General features: G+C 46.8%; 1 protein-coding gene across 5 annotated transcripts; it reads left to right on the top strand.

Moving 5' to 3' along the window:
• Window positions 1-607: 607 nt before the first annotated feature.
• arhgap28 (Rho GTPase activating protein 28) lies at window positions 608-18,895 on the top strand. Of its 5 annotated transcripts, none has more exons than XM_042399544.1 (14): window positions 608-1,854; window positions 1,925-2,142; window positions 6,318-6,429; window positions 8,945-9,192; window positions 9,837-9,999; window positions 10,425-10,516; window positions 10,652-10,729; window positions 12,720-12,882; window positions 13,429-13,511; window positions 13,711-13,926; window positions 14,003-14,128; window positions 16,964-17,091; window positions 18,480-18,517; window positions 18,599-18,895. In XM_042399544.1, exons 1-14 carry the CDS (start codon window positions 1,692-1,694, stop codon window positions 18,679-18,681), a joined length of 1,911 nt encoding a protein of 636 aa, XP_042255478.1. In that variant the 5' UTR covers window positions 608-1,691; the 3' UTR covers window positions 18,682-18,895. The 5 variants fall into 5 exon arrangements, with proteins under 5 accessions (XP_042255478.1, XP_042255475.1, XP_042255474.1 ...); XM_042399541.1 differs by having other exon boundaries at window positions 13,681-13,926; XM_042399540.1 differs by having other exon boundaries at window positions 608-2,142.
• The last annotated feature ends 3,138 nt before the right edge of the window (window positions 18,896-22,033 follow it).

The raw sequence follows: 22,033 nt of genomic DNA, 5'->3' as shown, positions 1-22,033 counted from the left end.
TCTTAACAACATGCTGTTCAGGGTCACATAAAAACATCCTCCTCATGTGACCCAGAATACACAAACATGGAAATATTTCAACTTTTTATAAACATTTTGTGCAGCTAATATACATTTTGTGGAGTGTTTGACCCATATTTATTTAAAACATTCTTCATGTAATATAACTCACTGACATCATGATGCGATCCTGTTTAATGTAACATTGCACCACTGTTTAGTGTGATTGAAGTATAAAAACTAGAGAATAAAGTCTCTCTGCTGTCTGAAAGCTTCATTAAGGATTCATCACATGTTCATCTGTGACTGATGAGACTAATTATGAGGAAATACTGTGACAGCTCAGAATATGAGCAGCATGTTAAAGTAAAAACTGTTAAAATAACTTAAACTGCAGTAAAGTGAGCTGACAGTCGGCCGTCCTGCAGCTCAGATAACTAAGTGAAGACACTTACTGCTGACGCTCTGATTGGCTGACACCATCTATTTCCTCCTAATGGACTCACAGCAGCAGCTAGCGCTAGCCTGTGCACCCCACTCTGTCCTCCCCGGGGAACTAAAACCATTAGACCAAGGTCCCCCTCCCCCAACCCCCACAATACACTGATCAATACACTGGAAGAAGCTGACTTCCTCTCTCTCTCTCTCTCTCTCTCTCTCTCTCTCTCTCTCTCACACACACACAAATACAAACCAACAAACACAATTCTGGGGGTGTGAAGCACAGGTAAGGACCTCTATCACCTGGACGCCATGCTCGCCATCGGCCCTACAGCACTCGAACAAAAGCAGAGAACACGTGTTAAATTCACTATATTAGTGCCGTGTGGCAGCTACAATGATGTATATTATTAAACTTAGTTAATAACACGTCTATGTTATTTAGCAAAGAGTGTCATGCAGGACTGGCACGTAACAAAAAGAAAGTAACAAGAAAACAGATTAAATGAATGAACTCGCCACCAAACAGACACATAACGTCAGCCTGGCTGATTACTGCACAACACCCACACAGAAGGCTCAACACGTGGAGGGGGACCAGAGTATATCAAACAGATGATAAAACACTTCAAAACTCAAAGGGACACCTACCAGAGTGCTGCACCTAACAGGCACAGCTGATATACTGAATCCATAGACTGTACATAAAGATGGACGACGCATCTCCACTTCTTGAGTCATGGATGATAAAGAGAACTGGATACAGTGTCAGCGTCGGAGTTAGCTTCGTTAGCTTCGTTAGCTATTTTTCTTTTCAAGCATCTAAATCTACCTCTAATAATAATATTCATGCAGGTCGTATCAACTTTAACTGAAGTATCATGAATAGAGAGATGATCACGCACTGCAATAAATTCACTATTGTTAACTGACTATTATGACAAACGTTAACTTCACACATTCACAGCTAATTCACGCCTCTGGCTGATGATTGGTCCACTGAATCAGTCCAGAGAGACACATCAGCCTCGTTCACTGAGGAATACTGGCGACTCCCTTCAAGGAGACGAGTTAAAGCCTGTCCAGAAAGTCGCTAGATAAGTTGCTAGCTGCTTTTTTGAGAAAAAGTTGCTAAAGAGGTCTGAAAAGTTGCTGCATCTAACGACAAAGTCGCTAAATTGGCAACACTGGTTTAATCACTCAGAAACAGTCTCTGATTGGCTGATAGGATCCATGTCTGTCTCTGCAGGATGTTGTCGTCTCCACCCGCCACCTCCTCCACCACGTATCCATCCCATCACACCTCTGACCCCCAACACGTTGCCATGGAGACCTTCTGGAAAGAAGTGCAGAGCATCGAGGAGGAGGAGGGGGAGGAAGAGGAGGAGGAAGAAGAGAGAAAGAGTATGGACGGTAAGACAAACTGACAGCAGAGTGAGACGTCGTCTTTCCCTCTCACTTCCACCTCTCTGTTTAACTGCAGAGGTGGAGCTGGAGGAGGCGTGGCTAACGGAGGCGGGGTTATCCTCCCTGGTGACGGGCTCGTCATCAGAGGAGCCGTCGCCACCGGCCGAGGCGCTGCTGTCAACGTTGACACAGCAACAGGTCGCCACGGTGAGGAGGAGGCTGGACAACTACAACGAGACGCTGAAGAGGAGAAACAGGCAGCCAATCAGAGACGTCCGTGACATCTTCACTGTGGTGGGAAACACAAACACACACGCACACACACATGTATATATATATATATATATATATATATATATCTATATCACCGTGGGACCAGCTCCAGTGCCGCGGTCAGGGGAGTATTAACTCTAACATACATGACGTTGATGGTGGGAGGAAACGAGCAGACATGGGGAGAACACGACCTTCTTGCTGTGAGGCAACAGTGCTAAGCACTGAGCCACCATGATGTGTAACCTTAAGAAAAAACACTTTTTACAGAGAAGGTTGTAATATAAAGATGATGTCATGGTGTCTGTGCAGCCGGGTCAGACATTAACAGGGTCTCAGGGTCTTGTAACTTGGATGATGGGCTTTTAAATGTAAAATAAACAATTAAACAAAGACTTCATATGCTTTGCAAAGCGTCCATACCTGCCCGCCCTCCACCCAGCTGAGTCCCCATCAGCTGGAAATGAAAGTGGGTTAGTCTGTCCTGAGCCTAAAATATGGCGTTTAATTAGTCTCAGAACCCGCACACATGAAAACCAAGCATGTGCACGTGCACAAATGTGGTCCCACGAGCACGGAGCTGTGACACTCACAACTGCTCAACACTCGCTCGCTCGTCAAGTTGAGTTTTGAGACTTTGGAGGCGGGATGGAATAGACGGTCCGCTCCTTTGATTGGTCACTTTGAATACTGACTGTGACCTTTGATTGGTTGTTTGGTTTGATCACTGAGTGGAAGACAGACAGCTGGCTGAGAGAACAAAGGGAAACATTAATAATAATATTTAGCGACATCGAAGCAAAAACCTGTTTCAACCCACTGTCAGATTTATAAAACCTTTACTTTGCTTATAAAAACAGAAACAAGGTTTCATTGATATTTCTCCATTCAAACCACAGTAGACCAGTGCTGTGTTCCAGTTACTATTCCAGTTACTATTCCAGTTACTCAGGACTTATTCCTTTTATGCACATCAGTCATTTCTTTGAACAGCGTTTTTTCTCTCACATTCAAATATTCCACAGCGTGAATTCATCCTCAAACCGTTTACATTCTTCTGTTATAACTCTGAGACTCTGATCACATCGATCAATCACCTGCTGGTCATCAGAGCGGATCAATCACCTGAAATGTTTGCTGCACATAATCTGTAATCTCAGTTTAATTTAAACAATCAATATGAAGCTTTAGACACATAAGATCAATGAATAATTATCTCCATGACTCGTGATGTGATTGATCACTAATGAATCATCATTTCTATAATATTGATTATATGTTATACTGTGATGAAACATCGATGCTGGTGTTAATACTCACATTGACACTAAATGTATGAAAATTAGCATTTCATGAGTTGAAAACATAGATTGTAAAAATAATGTAATAATATATAAAAATTATATTGGACGTTGCCGCCATGACGTCACCCGTTGGTTTGTGGACTCCCATTCCGAAGCCTCGAGTTTGCATTTTGACCGTCGCCATCTTGGAATTTTGGAGCCAGAAGTGACCATATTTGGACAAGAAGGTGGAGCTGACCCTAATGCTAGCTGCTAGCTTGGTTAGCACTGTGCCTTTACAGTCTACTGTGATAATGCTAATGCTAATGCTAATTTCCACTAGAGAAAAACAGGCTTAAAACAATTAAAACAAAATGAACTTACCAGAAAAACTGAACATCCGATTCCTTCGAGGATCTTTTAGTTCAACCAAACGCTGAACACGACTGTTTTAGGCGACCAAAATGTTACAAATAACTTTCATGAACACAGATGGCGACGGCTACGCCAATACTCTGTGAATCTGGGGTTACGCCATGGTTACGTTACCTAACCAGTGTTGTCACCGTGGTAGCGACTTGTCAATCACAATGTAGCCCCGCCCTAAAGCATACACTGCTTCATCGTCTGTTTTACTCTAAAAGGGACCAGAATTTACTAAACATCATGCTGTACTGAAGAAGACTTGAAACTAGTGATTGAGACCATAAACTCATTAGGAAAGTGTTTACTGAGGTCATAAACCCAGTGAGAAATACGTCATTTTCTCATAGACTTCTGATTGCAGCCAGTAGAGACGCCCCCTGCTGGCCATTAGAGAGAATGCAGGTTTAAGGCACTTCCTCATTGGCTTAACTTGTCAGACCTGGAGCTTCCTGCTTGGTTGAAAATGGCTCAATCTGTCATCTGCTGTTTAAAATCAGTCCTGAAAAGACCAGAGGCAAGACCAGGGCCAGAGGAACATCTGAGAGTTCTCCACATCATGAAATTTACACAAATGGTAGAATGAGTCTAATATATTTCAGAGTATCTTGGAAGGGAGAAGTTTCCAAACCGCACAGCTTATCCACAGGGGTTCCTCAAGGGTCAGTGCTTGGTCTCCTCTTCTCAAAATACACCACCTCACTTGGCACCATCATCCACTCCCATGGTTTCCATGGTTTCTCATACCATTGCTATGCAGATGATAATCAGCTCTTCCTGTCGTTACCGCCAGAAGACCACACGGTCTTAGCTCAGATCTCGTCATGCCTCGCTGATATATCAGCATGGATGAAAGAACGCCACCTTCAACTCAACCTCTCTAAGACCGAGCTCCTCGTCATCCCAGCCAGTCGCTCCACCATTACTGAACCAGTCCACCGCGGAGCAGCAGTGGACTGCAGCTCTGCAGCAGTCAGTCACAGACGGAGAGACTGGAAGATGGTTCCACAGGAGAGGAGCCTGATAGCTGAAGGCTCTGCTTCCCATTCTACTTTTAAAGACTGTAGGAACCACCAGTAAGCTGCATACTGGGAGTGCAGTGTTCTAGTGGGATAATACGGTACTATGAGCTCTTTAAGATATGATGGTGCCTGACCATTAAGGGCTTTGTAAGTCAGGAGAAGGATTTTAAATTCTATTCTAGATTTTACAGGAAGCCAATGCAGCGAAGCTAAAATGGGAGAAATGTGGTCTCTTTTTCTAGTTTTAGTCAGAACACGTGCAGCTGCATTCTGGACCAGCTGGAGAGTCTTTAGAGACTTGTTAGAGCAGCCTGATAATAAGGAATTGCAATAATCCAGCCTAGAAGTAACAAGTATGTGGCCTAGTCAGTGCAATATTACGTTAGTGAAAAAAGACAGTCCTTGAAATTAGTTTGTCTTCCACTCATCATCATCATCATCATCATCATCATCATCATCATCATTATTATTATTCTGATGTCACTGAGCAGCTCCTGCCCTCCTGACTCATACATCCTGATCAGCTGTTCTGGAGCCGAAAAACTTTCATCTCAGGTTCATCAGTTTAGAGTTCAGAGTTAGTCAGAGTTTGTTAAACCTGGAATGGACCCCAGCTCCAGATCAAAAACCACTACGTAGACCTGTCACATGTGGACTAGATTACCAAGGAGACTCCAGAGAATCATTAAAGTACAGTTTCATATTTGTGAAAAATATTTTCTGCCATTAAAAAAAAAGGTTTCACAAATCTGAAAGTGGGTTGAAACAGGTTTTTGCTGATTCCTGAAAAAACGGAGAGTCAGCCGCTAAATATCATTAATGTTTCCCTTTGTTCTCTCAGCCAGCTGTCTGTCTTCCTCTCAGTGGTCAAACCAAACAACCAATCAAAGGTCACGGTCAGTATTCAAAGTGACCAATCAAAGGAGCGGACCGTCTTTTCCATCCCACCTCCAAAGTCTCAAAAGTCAACATGAGTGAGTGTTGAGCCGTTTAAGACGTGTAAGAAGTATTAAAAAACGTACAAAATGTAGAAACATGTATTAAATGTAAAAAATGTATGAAATGTAAAATGTACAAGAAGGGACGTTGAACTATGACGTTACGTAACATTGTTTTTGTTGTTTCTACTTTTGAAAATAAAATCTGCATTTAATGTGTAAAATCCTCAGTTATAGTCTGTAACTGGGATTATAACTCAGTGTGAGTTTTTTCACTGAACTTTTTCTTTTTTAATAAGATTCATTGAATATTAGTCTTACAGTAGAACTAAAGTATTTCCATCATTTGGAAATTATCCAAAATTCCCCGAAACAGATTTCATGAAGGCAAAATATCCTATCCTGCGTCTGAACTTTATAACATTATAAATAAAGTTTAATACAAAGAATGACTGAACATAACTTCTTAAATAATTTTGTCTTCTCACACACACACACACACACACACACACACACACACACACACACAGCCGGACGATGACTCAGCAGACGGATGCCCCGCCCCTCTCTCTCACCACCACGAGTCACCACAGAGTCGATACCACACCACCACCAAAACCATCCGCCGAAACACAGCCACAGGTACCTGTCTGTCTGCTCACCTGTCTGTCTGCTCACCTGTCTGTCTGCTCACCTGTCTGTCTGCATACCTGTCCGTGTACCTGTCTGTGTACCTGTCTGTGTGTGTACCTGTCTGTCTGTGTACCTGTCTGTGTACCTGTCTGTCTGTGTACCTGTCTGTCTGCATACCTGTCTGTGTACCTGTCTGTCTGTGTACCTGTCTGTCTGCATACCTGTCTGTGTACCTGTCTGTCTGTGTACCTGTCTGTGTACCTGTCTGTGTACCTGTCTGTCTGTGTACCTGTCTGTGTACCTGTCTGTGTACCTGTCTGTCTGTGTACCTGTCTGTGTACCTGTCTGTGTACCTGTCTGTCTGTGTACCTGTCTGTGTGTGTACCTGTCTGTGTGCGTACCTGTCTGTCTGTGTACCTGTCTGTGTGCGTACCTGTCTGTGTGCGTACCTGTCTGTCTGCGTACCTGTCTGTCTGTGTACCTGTCTGTGTGCCTGTCTGTGTGCGTACCTGTCTGTGTGCCTGTCTGTGTGCGTACCTGTCTGTCTGTGTACCTGTCTGTGTACCTGTCTGTCTGTGTACCTGTCTGTGTGTGTACCTGTCTGTGTGCGTACCTGTCTGTCTGTGTACCTGTCTGTGTACCTGTCTGTCTGTGTACCTGTCTGTGTGTGTACCTGTCTGTGTGCGTACCTGTCTGTCTGTGTACCTGTCTGTGTACCTGTCTGTCTGTGTACCTGTCTGTGTGCGTACCTGTCTGTCTGTGTACCTGTCTGTGTGTGTACCTGTCTGTGTGCCTGTCTGTGTGCGTACCTGTCTGTCTGTGTACCTGTCTGTGTACCTGTCTGTCTGTGTACCTGTCTGTGTGCGTACCTGTCTGTCTGCGTACCTGTCTGTGTGCGTACCTGTCTGTCTGCGTACCTGTCTGTCTGTGTACCTGTCTGTGTGCCTGTCTGTGTGCGTACCTGTCTGTCTGTGTACCTGTCTGTGTACCTGTCTGTCTGTGTACCTGTCTGTGTGTGTACCTGTCTGTGTGCGTACCTGTCTGTCTGTGTACCTGTCTGTGTACCTGTCTGTCTGTGTACCTGTCTGTGTGTGTACCTGTCTGTGTGCGTACCTGTCTGTCTGTGTACCTGTCTGTGTACCTGTCTGTCTGTGTACCTGTCTGTGTGCGTACCTGTCTGTCTGTGTACCTGTCTGTGTGTGTACCTGTCTGTGTGCCTGTCTGTGTGCGTACCTGTCTGTCTGTGTACCTGTCTGTGTACCTGTCTGTCTGTGTACCTGTCTGTGTGTGTACCTGTCTGTGTGCGTACCTGTCTGTCTGTGTACCTGTCTGTGTACCTGTCTGTCTGTGTACCTGTCTGTGTGTGTACCTGTCTGTGTGCGTACCTGTCTGTCTGTGTACCTGTCTGTGTACCTGTCTGTGTGTGTACCTGTCTGTGTGCCTGTCTGTGTACCTGTCTGTGTGTGTAACTGTCTGTGTGCGTACCTGTCTGTCTGTGTACCTGTCTGTGTGTGTACCTGTCTGTGTACCTGTCTGTGTGCGTACCTGTCTGTCTGCGTACCTGTCTGTCTGTGTACCTGTCTGTGTACCTGTCTGTGTGTGTACCTGTCTGTGTGCCTGTCTGTGTGTGTACCTGTCTGTGTACCTGTCTGTCTGTGTACCTGTCTGTCTGTGTACCTGTCTGTGTGTGTACCTGTCTGTGTACCTGTCTGTGTGCGTACCTGTCTGTGTGCGTACCTGTCTGTCTGCGTACCTGTCTGTCTGTGTACCTGTCTGTGTACCTGTCTGTCTGCGTACCTGTCTGTCTGTGTACCTGTCTGTGTACCTGTCTGTCTGTGTACCTGTCTGTGTACCTGTCTGTCTGCGTACCTGTCTGTGTGCGTACCTGTCTGTCTGTGTACCTGTCTGTGTACCTGTCTGTCTGCGTACCTGTCTGTGTGCGTACCTGTCTGTCTGCGTACCTGTCTGTGTGCGTACCTGTCTGTCTGCGTACCTGTCTGTCTGTGTACCTGTCTGTGTACCTGTCTGTCTGTGTACCTGTCTGTGTGCGTACCTGTCTGTGTGCGTACCTGTCTGTCTGCGTACCTGTCTGTCTGTGTACCTGTCTGTGTACCTGTCTGTCTGTGTACCTGTCTGTCTGTGTACCTGTCTGTGTGTGTACCTGTCTGTGTGCGTACCTGTCTGTGTGTGCACCTGTCTGTCTGCGTACCTGTCTGTCTGTGTACCTGTCTGTGTGCGTACCTGTCTGTGTGTGTACCTGTCTGTCTGCGTACCTGTCTGTCTGTGTACCTGTCTGTCTGCGTACCTGTCTGTGTGTGTGCGTACCTGTCTGTGTGCGTACCTGTCTGTGTGTGTGCGTACCTGTCTGTGTGCGTACCTGTCTGTGTGTGTACCTGTCTGTGTGTGTACCTGTCTGTCTGCGTGGGTTAGATGATGATGATGCTGTTCTTCAGGCAGCTGTAACAGGAACTCTAGAGGACCCAGACTGGAACCCTGAGGAACTCCACATGTTCATGTTTTACAGTGAGACCGACGCTGCACATCTTCCTTCCTGAACACACACACACACACTCTGCCAAACACACACACACACACTCTGCCAAACACACACCGTCTCCTCCTCACACCCCCTCCCCGCCCGTTGATCGGGGGAGACGAGCCGATTGGCTGCTGCGGGACTGTCCGTACTCAGAGGGCGTGGCCGAACACAAACAGGGCGGGACTTGTCGGGACTGCCTGCGTTTCCATGGAGAAAACAGCAGTGACCTGCCAGTGAGTTTGACCTCTGACCTTCCTGTTTGACCTCTGAACTTCCTGCTGCCGAGACAAATGAAACAAGTTAACTAAGCAAATGTAAACAGACTTAGTGAATAAATGATGACGTGTGTGTGTGTGTTACTGTGTGTGTGTGTGTTACTGTGTGTGTGTGTGTTACTGTGTGTGTGTACGTGTTACTGTGTGTGTGTTACTGTGTGTGTGTGTGTTACTGTGTGTGTGTTACTGTGTGTGTGTGTGTGTTACTGTGTGTGTGTTACTGTGTGTGTGTGTTACTGTGTGTACGTGTTACTGTGTGTGTGTGTGTTACTGTGTGTGTGTTACTGTGTGTGTGTTACTGTGTGTGTGTGTGTTACTGTGTGTGTGTTACTGTGTGTGTGTGTTACTGTGTGTACGTGTTACTGTGTGTGTGTTACTGTGTGTGTGTGTGTGTACGTGTTACTGTGTGTGTGTTACTGTGTGTGTGTGTGTTACTGTGTGTGTGTTACTGTGTGTGTGTGTTACTGTGTGTACGTGTTACTGTGTGTGTGTGTGTTACTGTGTGTGTGTGTGTACGTGTTACTGTGTGTGTGTGTGTGTTACTGTGTGTGTGTACGTGTTACTGTGTGTTACTGTGTGTGTGTTACTGTGTGTGTGTGTAGTTTGTACCTGTCTCTCCCTCTCAGGGTCTCACCTGGGCAGACGACCTGTCGTCAGGTGACCTCACGCAGCTTGGCTTCATCACTCACATCGAGCTCTCCACCTTCCTGCTCGCTCTGGGCATCCAAACCAAATGCACCCGCCCGCCTCGTCGCAGGAGCCGAGGTGCGCTTCATTTTTACATCACAGTTTAAACGACTGAGTTTAACTCAATGAGATGTCAGAGAGACAGAGGAGGCAGCTGATTGGATAAGATGTTTGTTTTAAAAATATGTGTGTGTTTGATATTTATTAACACCTGACAGGAAACTGATCTTTATATCAGCTCTTAAATAAAACATTAACATTATGTTAATATTCACCTGTTAATAATAACAACCTCAGTGGGACTGTACATGTATTCATGGGGGGGGGGGGGGTAAAGCCAGTATCTGTCTGTCTGTCTTACTGCCTGTCTGTCTGTCTGCCTGTCTGTCTGTCTGTCTGTCTGTCTGTCTGTCTGTCTGTCTGTCTGTCTGTCTGTCTTACTGTCTGTCTGTCTGTCTGTCTGTCTTACTGTCTGTCTGTCTCTCTGCCTGTCTGTCTCTCAGACAGCGGTGTGTTTGGCGTTCCTCTCGTCACGCTGCTGGAAAACGATAAGAAGAAGTTTCCTGGAGTCAAAGTTCCTGTCGTCTTCCAGAAGGTGAAGAATCTGCATCGATCACATGATTCAAACATAAAAACACATTTAGTGGTCGAGACTACAAACTCACGTCAGTCACACGTCCACCTGTGTGTGTGTGTGTGTGTGTGTGTGTGTGTGTGTGTGTGTGTGTAGTTGTTGTGTATATTAGAGCAGAGCGGCCTGCAGACTGAAGGGATTCTCAGAGTATCAGGATCAGCTGCTAGACTGAAGGTAACACACACACACATCATATCATTCAGTCATCTGAGGGCGACCACACCACGCTCCCCTCCTCCCACTCACACATGAAAAAGTGAAATTTACTGTGCGTATAGAGACCACAGATTTATATGAACTTATTGCTGAAGTACAAGATTAACACACATACTACAGCAAATATAAGACAACCAAAACACCTGACACCATAGATGGACATGAGCCTACAGACGCCATAGTAGCCTCACACTGATGCAAAGTCAAAGATGCTAAATGTCGTCATCTCCATTATAAACGGCCTGTATGAGGACTACATGCAAAACATGTCTATATACACATATATACCAAATAATGACTGTTGCAAGCAACCATTTCAACAGCTGAGTGATCACAGAGTGCCAGGTGAGCTGATAATAATAATAATAATATTTATAATAACTTTATGTATATAGCACCTTTAAAAACAAAGGCAGTACAATACAAAAGCAAAGACACGACACAGAAAGCAATAACAAGGCCGACATTTAGAAGACGACAGTAGAAGACAATGAAAAACAATACAGAGATGATAAAAAGATTAAAAGACGATGAAAAGACGACATCACATAAAAGCAAATCTGTATAAATGAGTTTTAAGTAGTGATTTAAGAGAGGTTACTGATTTTAAAGCCGTATCTCCTGCGAGGGGCCCTGATGGCAAAAGCACGGTCACCTTCAGATTTAAGCCTCGACTTTGTAACAGCCAGAAGGGCCCCACCTGAGGGAGGGGTGGTAACCGACGTGACGGTAACTGACGTGATGGTAACTGACGTGATGGGGTGGTAACCATTATGATGGGGTGGTAACTGATGTGATGGGGTGGTAACTGATGTGATGGGGTGGTAACCATTATGATGGGGTGGTAACTGATGTGATGGGGTGGTAACTGATGTGACGGTAACTGACGTGATGGGGTGGTAACCATTATGATGGGGTGGTAACCATTATGATGGGGTGGTAACCATTATGATGGGGTGGTAACCGACGTGATGGGGTGGTAACTGATGTGATGGGGTGGTAACTGATGTGACGGTAACTGACGTGATGGGGTGGTAACCATTATGATGGGGTGGTAACCATTATGATGGGGTGGTAACCATTATGATGGGGTGGTAACCATTATGATGGGGTGGTAACTGATGTGATGGGGTGGTAACTGATGTGATGGGGTGGTAACCATTATGATGGGGTGGTAACCATTATGATGGGGTGGTAACCATTATGATGGGGTGGTAACTGATGTGATGGGGTGGTAACTGATGTGATGGGGTGGTAACCGTTATGATGGGGTGGTAACCATTATGATGGGGTGGTAACTGATGTGATGGGGTGGTAACTGATGTGATGGGGTGGTAACCATTATGATGGGGTGGTAACCATTATGATGGGGTGGTAACCATTATGACGGGGCGGTAACTGACGTGATGGGGTGGTAACCGTTATGACGGGGTGGTAACCATTATGATGGGGTGGTAACCATTATGATGGGGTGGTAACCATTATGATGGGGTGGTAACCATTATGACGGGGCGGTAACTGACGTGATGGGGTGGTAACTGATGTGATGGGGTGGTAACCGTTATGACGGGGTGGTAACCGACGTGATGGGGTGGTAACTGACGTGACGGTAACCGACGTGACGGTAACCGACGTAACGGGGCGGTAACCGACGTAACGGGGCGGTAACCGACGTGACGGGGCGGTAACCGACGTGACGGTAACCGATGTGACGGTGTGGTAACCATTATGACGGGGTGGTAACCGATGTACGGACAAACTGTCTCTCTATGTGATCTGTTGGTTTTAGCCTTCATCTGACATTAGAAACATTAGTCTTTAAACACAAATACTTTATAAGACACTTATGTGTGTATATATATATATATATACATACATACATATATGTATGTATATGTACACACTATTTATTTTAAAAGGTATTTCTTGGCTGTCTGTCTATCTGCAGCACCTGCGCAGAGAGTTAGACAGGTGTTCAGGGAGTCCTGGAGGGTTTGACTGGTCTGCAGTGAGACAGGTGGACGCTGCAGGTCTGCTGAAGCTCTTCATCAGAGAGCTGCCGACACCTCTGCTGACACACACACACCTGTCCACCTACCACGCCGTGCTGGGTACACACACACACACACACACACACACACACACACACACCTGTCCACCTACCACGCCGTGCTGGGTACACACACACACACACACACACACACCTGTCCACCTACCACGCCGTGCTGGGTACACACACACAAACACACACACACACACACACACACACACACACACACACACCTGTCCACCTACCACGCCGTGCTGGGTACACACACACACACACACACACACACACACACACACACAGTAACACACACACACACTGTCGTCTGTACCATGAGTGGAGTTTGTTTTGAATGACATTTGAATGAAGGCGTGTGTGTACCTGTCTCACCTGTCTGCTGTGTGTCTGCAGGTGTGTGTACCTGTCTCACCTGTCTGCTGTGTGTCTGCAGGTGTGTGTACCTGTCTCACCTGTCTGCTGTGTGTCTGCTGTGTGTGTACCTGTCTCACCTGTCTGCTGTGTGTCTGCAGGTGTGTGTACCTGTCTCACCTGTCTGCTGTGTGTCTGCAGGTGTGTGTACCTGTCTCACCTGTCTGCTGTGTGTCTGCAGGTGTGTCATCGCTGGTCCACCAGGTTCAGGCTCTGCAGCTGTTGTCCTTGTTGCTTCCTGAGTCCCACAGAGACACACTGAGAGTAAATCACAGCTCACAGAACAAGTGATGTCACACCTGTGACATCACTTGTTCTTTCCACCTTAAATCTGTTTCTGTTTCCATGGTTACAGCTCTACCTGGACCTGTTTAGATGGTTACAGCTCTGTTTCCATGGTTACAGACACCTGGTACTGTTTCCTTGGTTACAGACAAACCTGAACCTGTTTCCATGGTTACAGGCTCTGCTGGTCTTCCTGCGTAAGGTGGTCTCTCATCAGGACCAGAACAGGATGACTCTCTGGAACGTCTCCATGGTCTTGGCGCCCAACCTGTTTGCCTGCCGTCACCGTGGCAACAAGCACACCGTCGCCATGCAGCAGGCGGAGATGGAGGAGGCGGTGAGAGGGGCTCATCTAGTCCAACTGATGATCACACACCAGGACCTGCTGTGGACCGTGAGTCAGACCACACCTGCCCCTTCACAGCCTCACCTAGCATCTCTGTGACATCACTTCCTGTTTCCTGTGGTAGGTTCCCACCTTCCTGCTGTCTCAAGTGAGACAGATGAACCAGATGTCCAATCAAAGAGAGTGGGGCCTCACTAAGACCACAAGACGACTACTGAGGAGGAAGAACGACAAAAACGACAGGAACCAGGTGAGACAGACAGGAACCAGGTGAGACAGACAGGAACCAGGTGAGACAGACAGGAACCAGGTGAGACAGGAACCAGGTGAGACAGACAGGAACCAGGTGAGACAGGAACCAGGTGAGACAGACAGGAACCCGGTGAGACAGACAGGAACCAGGTGAGACAGGAACCAGGTGAGACAGACAGGAACCAGGTGAGACAGACAGGAACCAGGTGAGACAGACAGGAACCAGGTGAGACAGGAACCAGGTGAGACAGACAGGAACCAGGTGAGACAGGAACCAGGTGAGACAGACAGGAACCCGGTGAGACAGACAGGAACCAGGTGAGACAGGAACCAGGTGAGACAGACAGGAACCAGGTGAGACAGACAGGAACCCGGTGAGACAGACAGGAACCAGGTGAGACAGACAGGAACAAGGTGAGACAGACAGGAACCAGATGAGACAGACAGGAACCAGGTGAGACAGGAACCAGGTGAGACAGACAGGAACCAGGTGAGACAGACAGGAACCAGGTGAGACAGGAACCAGGTGAGACAGACAGGAACCCGGTGAGACAGACAGGAACCAGGTGAGACAGACAGGAACCAGGTGAGACAGGAACCAGGTGAGACAGGAACAAGGTGAGACAGACAGGAACCAGGTGAGACAGACAGGAACCAGGTGAGACAGGAACCAGGTGAGACAGACAGGAACCAGGTGAGACAGACAGGAACCAGGTGAGACAGGAACCAGATGAGACAGACAGGAACCCGGTGAGACAGACAGGAACCAGATGAGACAGGAACCAGGTGAGACAGGAACAAGGTGAGACAGACAGGAACCAGGTGAGACAGGAACCAGGTGAGACAGGAACAAGGTGAGACAGACAGGAACCAGATGAGACAGACAGGAACCAGGTGAGACAGACAGGAACCAGATGAGACAGGAACCAGGTGAGACAGACAGGAACCAGGTGAGACAGACAGGAACAAGGTGAGACAGACAGGAACCAGGTGAGACAGACAGGAACCAGATGAGACAGGAACCAGGTGAGACAGACAGGAACCAGGTGAGACAGACAGGAACAAGGTGAGACAGACAGGAACCAGATGAGACAGACAGGAACCAGATGAGACAGGAACAAGGTGAGACAGACAGGAACCAGGTGAGACAGACAGGAACCAGATGAGACAGGAACCAGGTGAGACAGACAGGAACCAGGTGAGACAGACAGGAACAAGGTGAGACAGACAGGAACCAGATGAGACAGACAGGAACCAGATGAGACAGGAACCAGGTGAGACAGACAGGAACCCGGTGAGACAGACAGGAACAAGGTGAGACAGACAGGAACCAGGTGAGACAGACAGGAACCAGATGAGACAGGAACCAGGTGAGACAGACAGGAACCCGGTGAGACAGACAGGAACAAGGTGAGACAGACAGGAACCAGGTGAGACAGACAGGAACCAGATGAGACAGGAACCAGGTGAGACAGACAGGAACCAGGTGAGACAGACAGGAACAAGGTGAGACAGACAGGAACCAGATGAGACAGACAGGAACAAGGTGAGACAGACAGGAACCAGGTGAGACAGACAGGAACCAGATGAGACAGGAACCAGGTGAGACAGACAGGAACCAGGTGAGACAGACAGGAACCAGGTGAGACAGGAACCAGGTGAGACAGACAGGAACCAGATGAGACAGACAGGAACCCGGTGAGACAGACAGGAACCAGATGAGACAGGAACCAGGTGAGACAGGAACAAGGTGAGACAGACAGGAACCAGGTGAGACAGGAACCAGGTGAGACAGGAACAAGGTGAGACAGACAGGAACCAGATGAGACAGACAGGAACCAGGTGAGACAGACAGGAACCAGATGAGACAGGAACCAGGTGAGACAGACAGGAACCAGGTGAGACAGACAGGAACAAGGTGAGACAGACAGGAACCAGGTGAGACAGACAGGAACCAGATGAGACAGGAACCAGGTGAGACAGACAGGAACCAGGTGAGACAGACAGGAACAAGGTGAGACAGACAGGAACCAGATGAGACAGACAGGAACCAGATGAGACAGGAACAAGGTGAGACAGACAGGAACCAGGTGAGACAGACAGGAACCAGATGAGACAGGAACCAGGTGAGACAGACAGGAACCAGGTGAGACAGACAGGAACAAGGTGAGACAGACAGGAACCAGATGAGACAGACAGGAACCAGATGAGACAGGAACCAGGTGAGACAGACAGGAACCCGGTGAGACAGACAGGAACAAGGTGAGACAGACAGGAACCAGGTGAGACAGACAGGAACCAGATGAGACAGGAACCAGGTGAGACAGACAGGAACCAGGTGAGACAGACAGGAACAAGGTGAGACAGACAGGAACCAGATGAGACAGGAACCAGGTGAGACAGACAGGAACCAGGTGAGACAGACAGGAACCCGGTGAGACAGACAGGAACCAGGTGAGATAGACAGGAACCAGATGAGACAGGAACCAGGTGAGACAGACAGGAACAAGGTGAGACAGACAGGAACAAGGTGAGACAGACAGGAACAAGGTGAGACAGACAGGAACCAGGTGAGACAGGAACCAGGTGAGACAGACAGGAACCAGGTGAGACAGGAACCAGGTGAGACAGACAGGAACCCGGTGAGACAGACAGGAACCAGGTGAGACAGACAGGAACCAGGTGAGACAGACAGGAGAACTCACTCTCATCTCTAGAACCCCTTTCAAAGTCCAAAGTGATGGACAGGTGGGAGGCGGGGCTTGTCGTGATGAAACAGGACAGGACATCAGTGTGTGTGTGTGTGTGTGTGTGTGTGTGTGTGTGTTTGTAGGTCACTGAGCTGTGTGAGGGTGTGATCCGGGTTCACGCCCCCCTGCACACCAAGGTTTCCATGGCGATACAACTTGACGGACAGACGAGAGCCAAAGACATCACTGCACGCTTCGAGTGTGAGAACAGGTACACACACACACACACACACACACACACACACACATACACACACACGCACGCACACACACACAGTAACACACACACACAGTAAACATTGATTGTCTCCCTCTCTCTCCCTCTGTGTGTGTGTGTGTTTGTGTATGTGTGTTACTGTGTGTGTGTGTGTGTGTGTGTGTGTTACTGTGTGTGTGTTACTGTGTGTGTGTGTGTGTGTTACTGTGTGTGTGTGTTACTGTGTGTGTATGTGTGTGTGTGTGTTACTGTGCGTGTGTGTGTTACTGTGTGTGTGTGTGTGTTACTGTGTGTGTGTGTGTTACTGTGTGTGTGTGTGTGTGTGTGTGTGTGTGTGTTACTGTGTGTGTGTGTGTGTGTGTGTGTGTGTTACTGTGTGTGTGTGTGTGTGTGTGTGTGTTACTGTGTGTGTGTTACTGTGTGTGTGTGTTACTGTGTGTGTGTGTGTGTGTGTGTGTGTGTGTGTGTGTGTGTTACTGTGTGTGTGTGTGTGTGTTACTGTGTGTGTGTTACTGTGTGTGTGTGTGTTACTGTGTGTGTGTTACTGTGTGTGTGTGTTACTGTGTGTGTGTGTGTGTGTGTGTGTGTGTGTGTTACTGTGTGTGTGTGTGTGTGTTACTGTGTGTGTGTTACTGTGTGTGTGTGTGTGTTACTGTGTGCGTGTTACTGTGTGTGTGTGTTACTGTGTGTGTGTGTGTGTTACTGTGTGTGTGTGTTACTGTGTGTGTGTGTGTGTGTGTGTTACTGTGTGTGTGTGTTACTGTGTGTGTGTGTGTGTGTGTGTGTGTTACTGTGTGTTACTGTGTGTGTGTGTGTGTGTGTTACTGTGTGTGTGTGTGTGTGTGTGTGTGTGTGTTACTGTGTGTGTGTGTGTGTTACTGTGTGTGTGTTACTGTGTGTGTGTGTTACTGTGTGTGTGTGTGTGTTACTGTGTGTGTGTGTTACTGTGTGTGTGTGTGTGTGTGTGTTACTGTGTGTGTGTGTGTGTGTGTGTGTGTGTGTGTGTTACTGTGTGTTACTGTGTGTGTGTGTGTGTGTTATTGTGTGTGTGTGTGTGTGTTACTGTGTGTGTGTGTGTGTGTGTGTTACTGTGTGTGTGTTACTGTGTGTGTGTGTGTGTGTGTGTGTGTTACTGTGTGTGTGTGTGTGTTACTGTGTGTGTGTTACTGTGTGTGTGTGTGTGTGTGTGTTACTGTGTGTGTGTGTGTGTGTGTGTGTGTGTGTGTGTGTGTTACTGTGTGTGTGTGTGTGTGTGTGTGTGTGTGTGTGTGTGTTACTGTGTGTGTGTGTGTGTGTGTGTGTGTGTGTGTGTGTGTGTTACTGTGTGTGTGTGTGTGTGTGTTACTGTGTGTGTGTGTGTGTGTGTGTGTGTCTACCTGCAGTCCTGTTCAGCATCTGTATGAAGTCGGCGGAAACATCTGTGAGTCATTAACACACGTGTTCTTTTCCACATGTAGTTTTAGCATCATGTGACACTCAGACGTGTGTCTCCGTGTTTCAGGTGAACGTCGTCTCCATGCCGACTGTCTTCTATTGGACGTTTACCGTGTTAACCCTCGCTGTGATTGGCTGATCAAACCCTGACACACAGGAACAGTTTTCTTTGTATGAACTGTTTATTTTGAATCCTCTCAGGTCAAACTTTGGTTTCTATTGATAAACTGATCGATAAATGATTATTGATTAAATGTTGTGCTCATATTAAAGACGTAAAGTCCTGCTGATGGTGTTTGTTTCACATTCATGTCAGTATAAGCTGCTCAAATATCAGCTGTCAATGTGATGCAGCTGTGGATCACGTGACCAGCTGTGGATCACGTGACCAGCTGTGGATCAGGTGACCAGCTGTGGATCACGTGACCAGCGCTGGATCACGTGACCAGCTGTGGATCACGTGACCAGCTGTGGATCACGTGACCAGCTGTGGATCACGTGACCAGCAGCACACACCAATTTAAATACATTTTTTGTTCTATTCAAATCTTTATTAATGTTTTTTGGTTGCTTCTACTTCTGCAGACTTCAGCTTGTTGGGACTCAGTTAGGAGCAGGTTTGCTTATTAGCAATAATTAATAATTATTGAAGATAATTATTAATTATTGAAAATCAATACAATTATTAATGGAAATGAATATTGATGAGGGCAGGGACTGATGAAGGCTGTTAATCCAAGAACATTACAGGAGGAACTCTGAACGTCAGCAAGCTGTTATCACAGTATGAATACACACAATCACACTTTATTAACATTACTGTGATCAATTACTAATCAATAAAGCTTCAATTAATAAACGTCTATCATGCAACTACAGTAAAACAAGCAACAACGGCAGTTATAAACAGAAGAATGTGTGTGTGTGTTGCCTCCGATCACTACAATGGCATTGGACAAATCTGAGCATCTCTGTTGCCTAGCAACACGTCTGACTACAGAGTAGTGTGTGTGCGTGTGTGTGTCTATTAGGGGTGTGCCCGAATACAAATACGATATTCGGCAAAGCACAAATAGTGTTTTTTTATGAATATTTATTTCACAGAAATATTTTTAAAATTATTTGTTTTCAGAAATTAAAAAAAAGTCAAAAACATGGCGAATACCAGCTCGCAGGTCGATTACATCACTGTCTCAGTGTCTCTCCTCTGCTCCGCTGTGACGTCTGTCAGCAGGTCTCAGTGAGGGGAGTCACATCCACCTGCTGCATGACGCACAAAGTGAAAAGTGCAAAGCAAGAATCGACTTTGAAGTTCTTCTCTACATGTTCCAGGCTGTGCTGTCTGTGTGTTACGGGTGTATTAACAGGTAGAGGTCTGTCTGTGTGTTACGGGTGTATTAACAGGTAGAGGTCTGTCTGTGTGTTACGGGTGTATTAACAGGTAGAGGTCTGTCTGTGTGTTACAGGTGTATTAACAGGTAGAGGTCTGTCTGTGTGTTACAGGTGTATTAACAGGTAGAGGTCTGTGTGTTACGGGTGTATTAACAGGTAGAGGTCTGTCTGTGTGTTACAGGTGTATTAACAGGTAGAGGTCTGTCTGTGTGTTACAGGTGTATTAACAGGTAGAGGTCTGTCTGTGTGTTACGGGTGTATTAACAGGTAGAGGTCTGTCTGTGTGTTACGGGTGTATTAACAGGTAGAGGTCTGTCTGTGTGTTACGGGTGTATTAACAGGTAGAGGTCTGTCTGTGTGTTACGGGTGTATTAACAGGTAGAGGTCTGTCTGTGTGTTACAGGTGTATTAACAGGTAGAGGTCTGTCTGTGTGTTACGGGTGTATTAACAGGTAGAGGTCTGTCTGTGTGTTACGGGTGTATTAACAGGTAGAGGTCTGTCTGTGTGTTACGGGTGTATTAACAGGTAGAGGTCTGTCTGTGTGTTACGGGTGTATTAACAGGTAGAGGTCTGTGTGTTACGGGTGTATAAACAGGTAGAGGTCTGTCTGTGTGTTACGGGTGTATTAACAGGTAGAGGTCTGTCTGTGTGTTACGGGTGTATTAACAGGTAGAGGTCTGTCTGTGTGTTACGGGTGTATTAACAGGTAGAGGTCTGTCTGTGTGTTACGGGTGTATTAACAGGTAGAGGTCTGTCTGTGTGTTACGGGTGTATTAACAGGTAGAGGTCTGTCTGTGTGTTACGGGTGTATTAACAGGTAGAGGTCTGTCTGCAGGGAGGTGATGAGTAAAGTTTTATCTCAGTAGTCAGCGCCGTCGTCTCTGATCTGATCTGGGACTCTGGTTGGAGACCCGGTGTGGGGACCAACTTCATAAGGTAGTTTATTCATGAACACTTATTATTATAACGCTTTAATTTTCTAATAAAAACAAAAACAGGGTTTTTAAGCCTCTTTCCACTTTTATTCAAATACAAACACAAATAATTTTGCTGCCTCAACAAATACGGATACAAATACAAATACTGGACTCTGCACGTCCCTGATGTGTAAGTGGGTCAGTAGAGACGAGAGGGTGAAAAACACCAAAGAACAGAAGATCTCAGCTGAGGGGAAGTTGCTTTTATTTCCACACAGATGTTGTGTGGAAACGTCTTTATTCGTCAGCTGTGGTCTGATTTCAATAAATAAAATGCAACCGACGGTCTACACACGATGTCCAGCGAACACGAAGCCGATCGGTTCAGTGTGATAAACGCAACCAGAATAAGAAGCAACCAACAATAATACTTTCAGCAGCAACAACCGAACTCACCGTCCGTTAACTGCACAACAAACAGCAATAAAGCTGAAAATAACACTTTAATAACTCGTCTCTGCCCAGACTTCAGCCTCTTGTGTCACTTCAGGAAGCGAGCAGGGTGTGTTTCAGTCCATCTTTCAGGCCCGGATCAGTTCCTCAGCTCAGATGCTGACGGGGGCCGTCCTCTCGACTCAGTTAAAGGTGAGCGGGGACAGAGGTTATGCTCCATCCTCTCCTGCAGGAAAGGTGGGAAAGCGCACAGCGGTCTTCTTTGGATCCGGTAGCGTGCTCGTCCAGCGAGGTCGGGATTGTTCGGCCGGAGTTACTTCTTTCGTCGGCTGTGTGAACAGCTGGAAGCTCTGTTCAAAGAGGGCCTCCGGTGTTTATACTCTCAGTGACGTCACAGCCGCGAGGAGGAAATCCGCTGCCTTTCCAGCGGGTCTCGTCCAATGAGAGCCAAGAGTTTGACTCTGCTGGAAAAATTTTCAGCCATTTTGGATTTATTGGTGAAGACGTTTTTTGCTTCTCCTGGCGCATATTTCATCTAATCCTCAGCAGACTTGGTATAGACCATATTTACAGGTGATACTGGTATCACTGCTGTTTGTCTGGAACTGGTTACTAAACTTCTGAAGGCCTGATGCCGTCAACAGACCGAAACTCTTCAATACTGAACTGGACTTCAAACAAATTTGGAAATGTTGTTTATACAGCCGCACTGCACAAGTATGTAACATTTGATACAGTT

The sequence above is a fragment of the Thunnus maccoyii genome, chromosome 21, assembly GCF_910596095.1.
Source record: "Thunnus maccoyii chromosome 21, fThuMac1.1, whole genome shotgun sequence".
Taxonomy (NCBI): domain Eukaryota; kingdom Metazoa; phylum Chordata; class Actinopteri; order Scombriformes; family Scombridae; genus Thunnus; species Thunnus maccoyii.
This window is presented reverse-complemented; position numbering and strand designations above follow the sequence as displayed.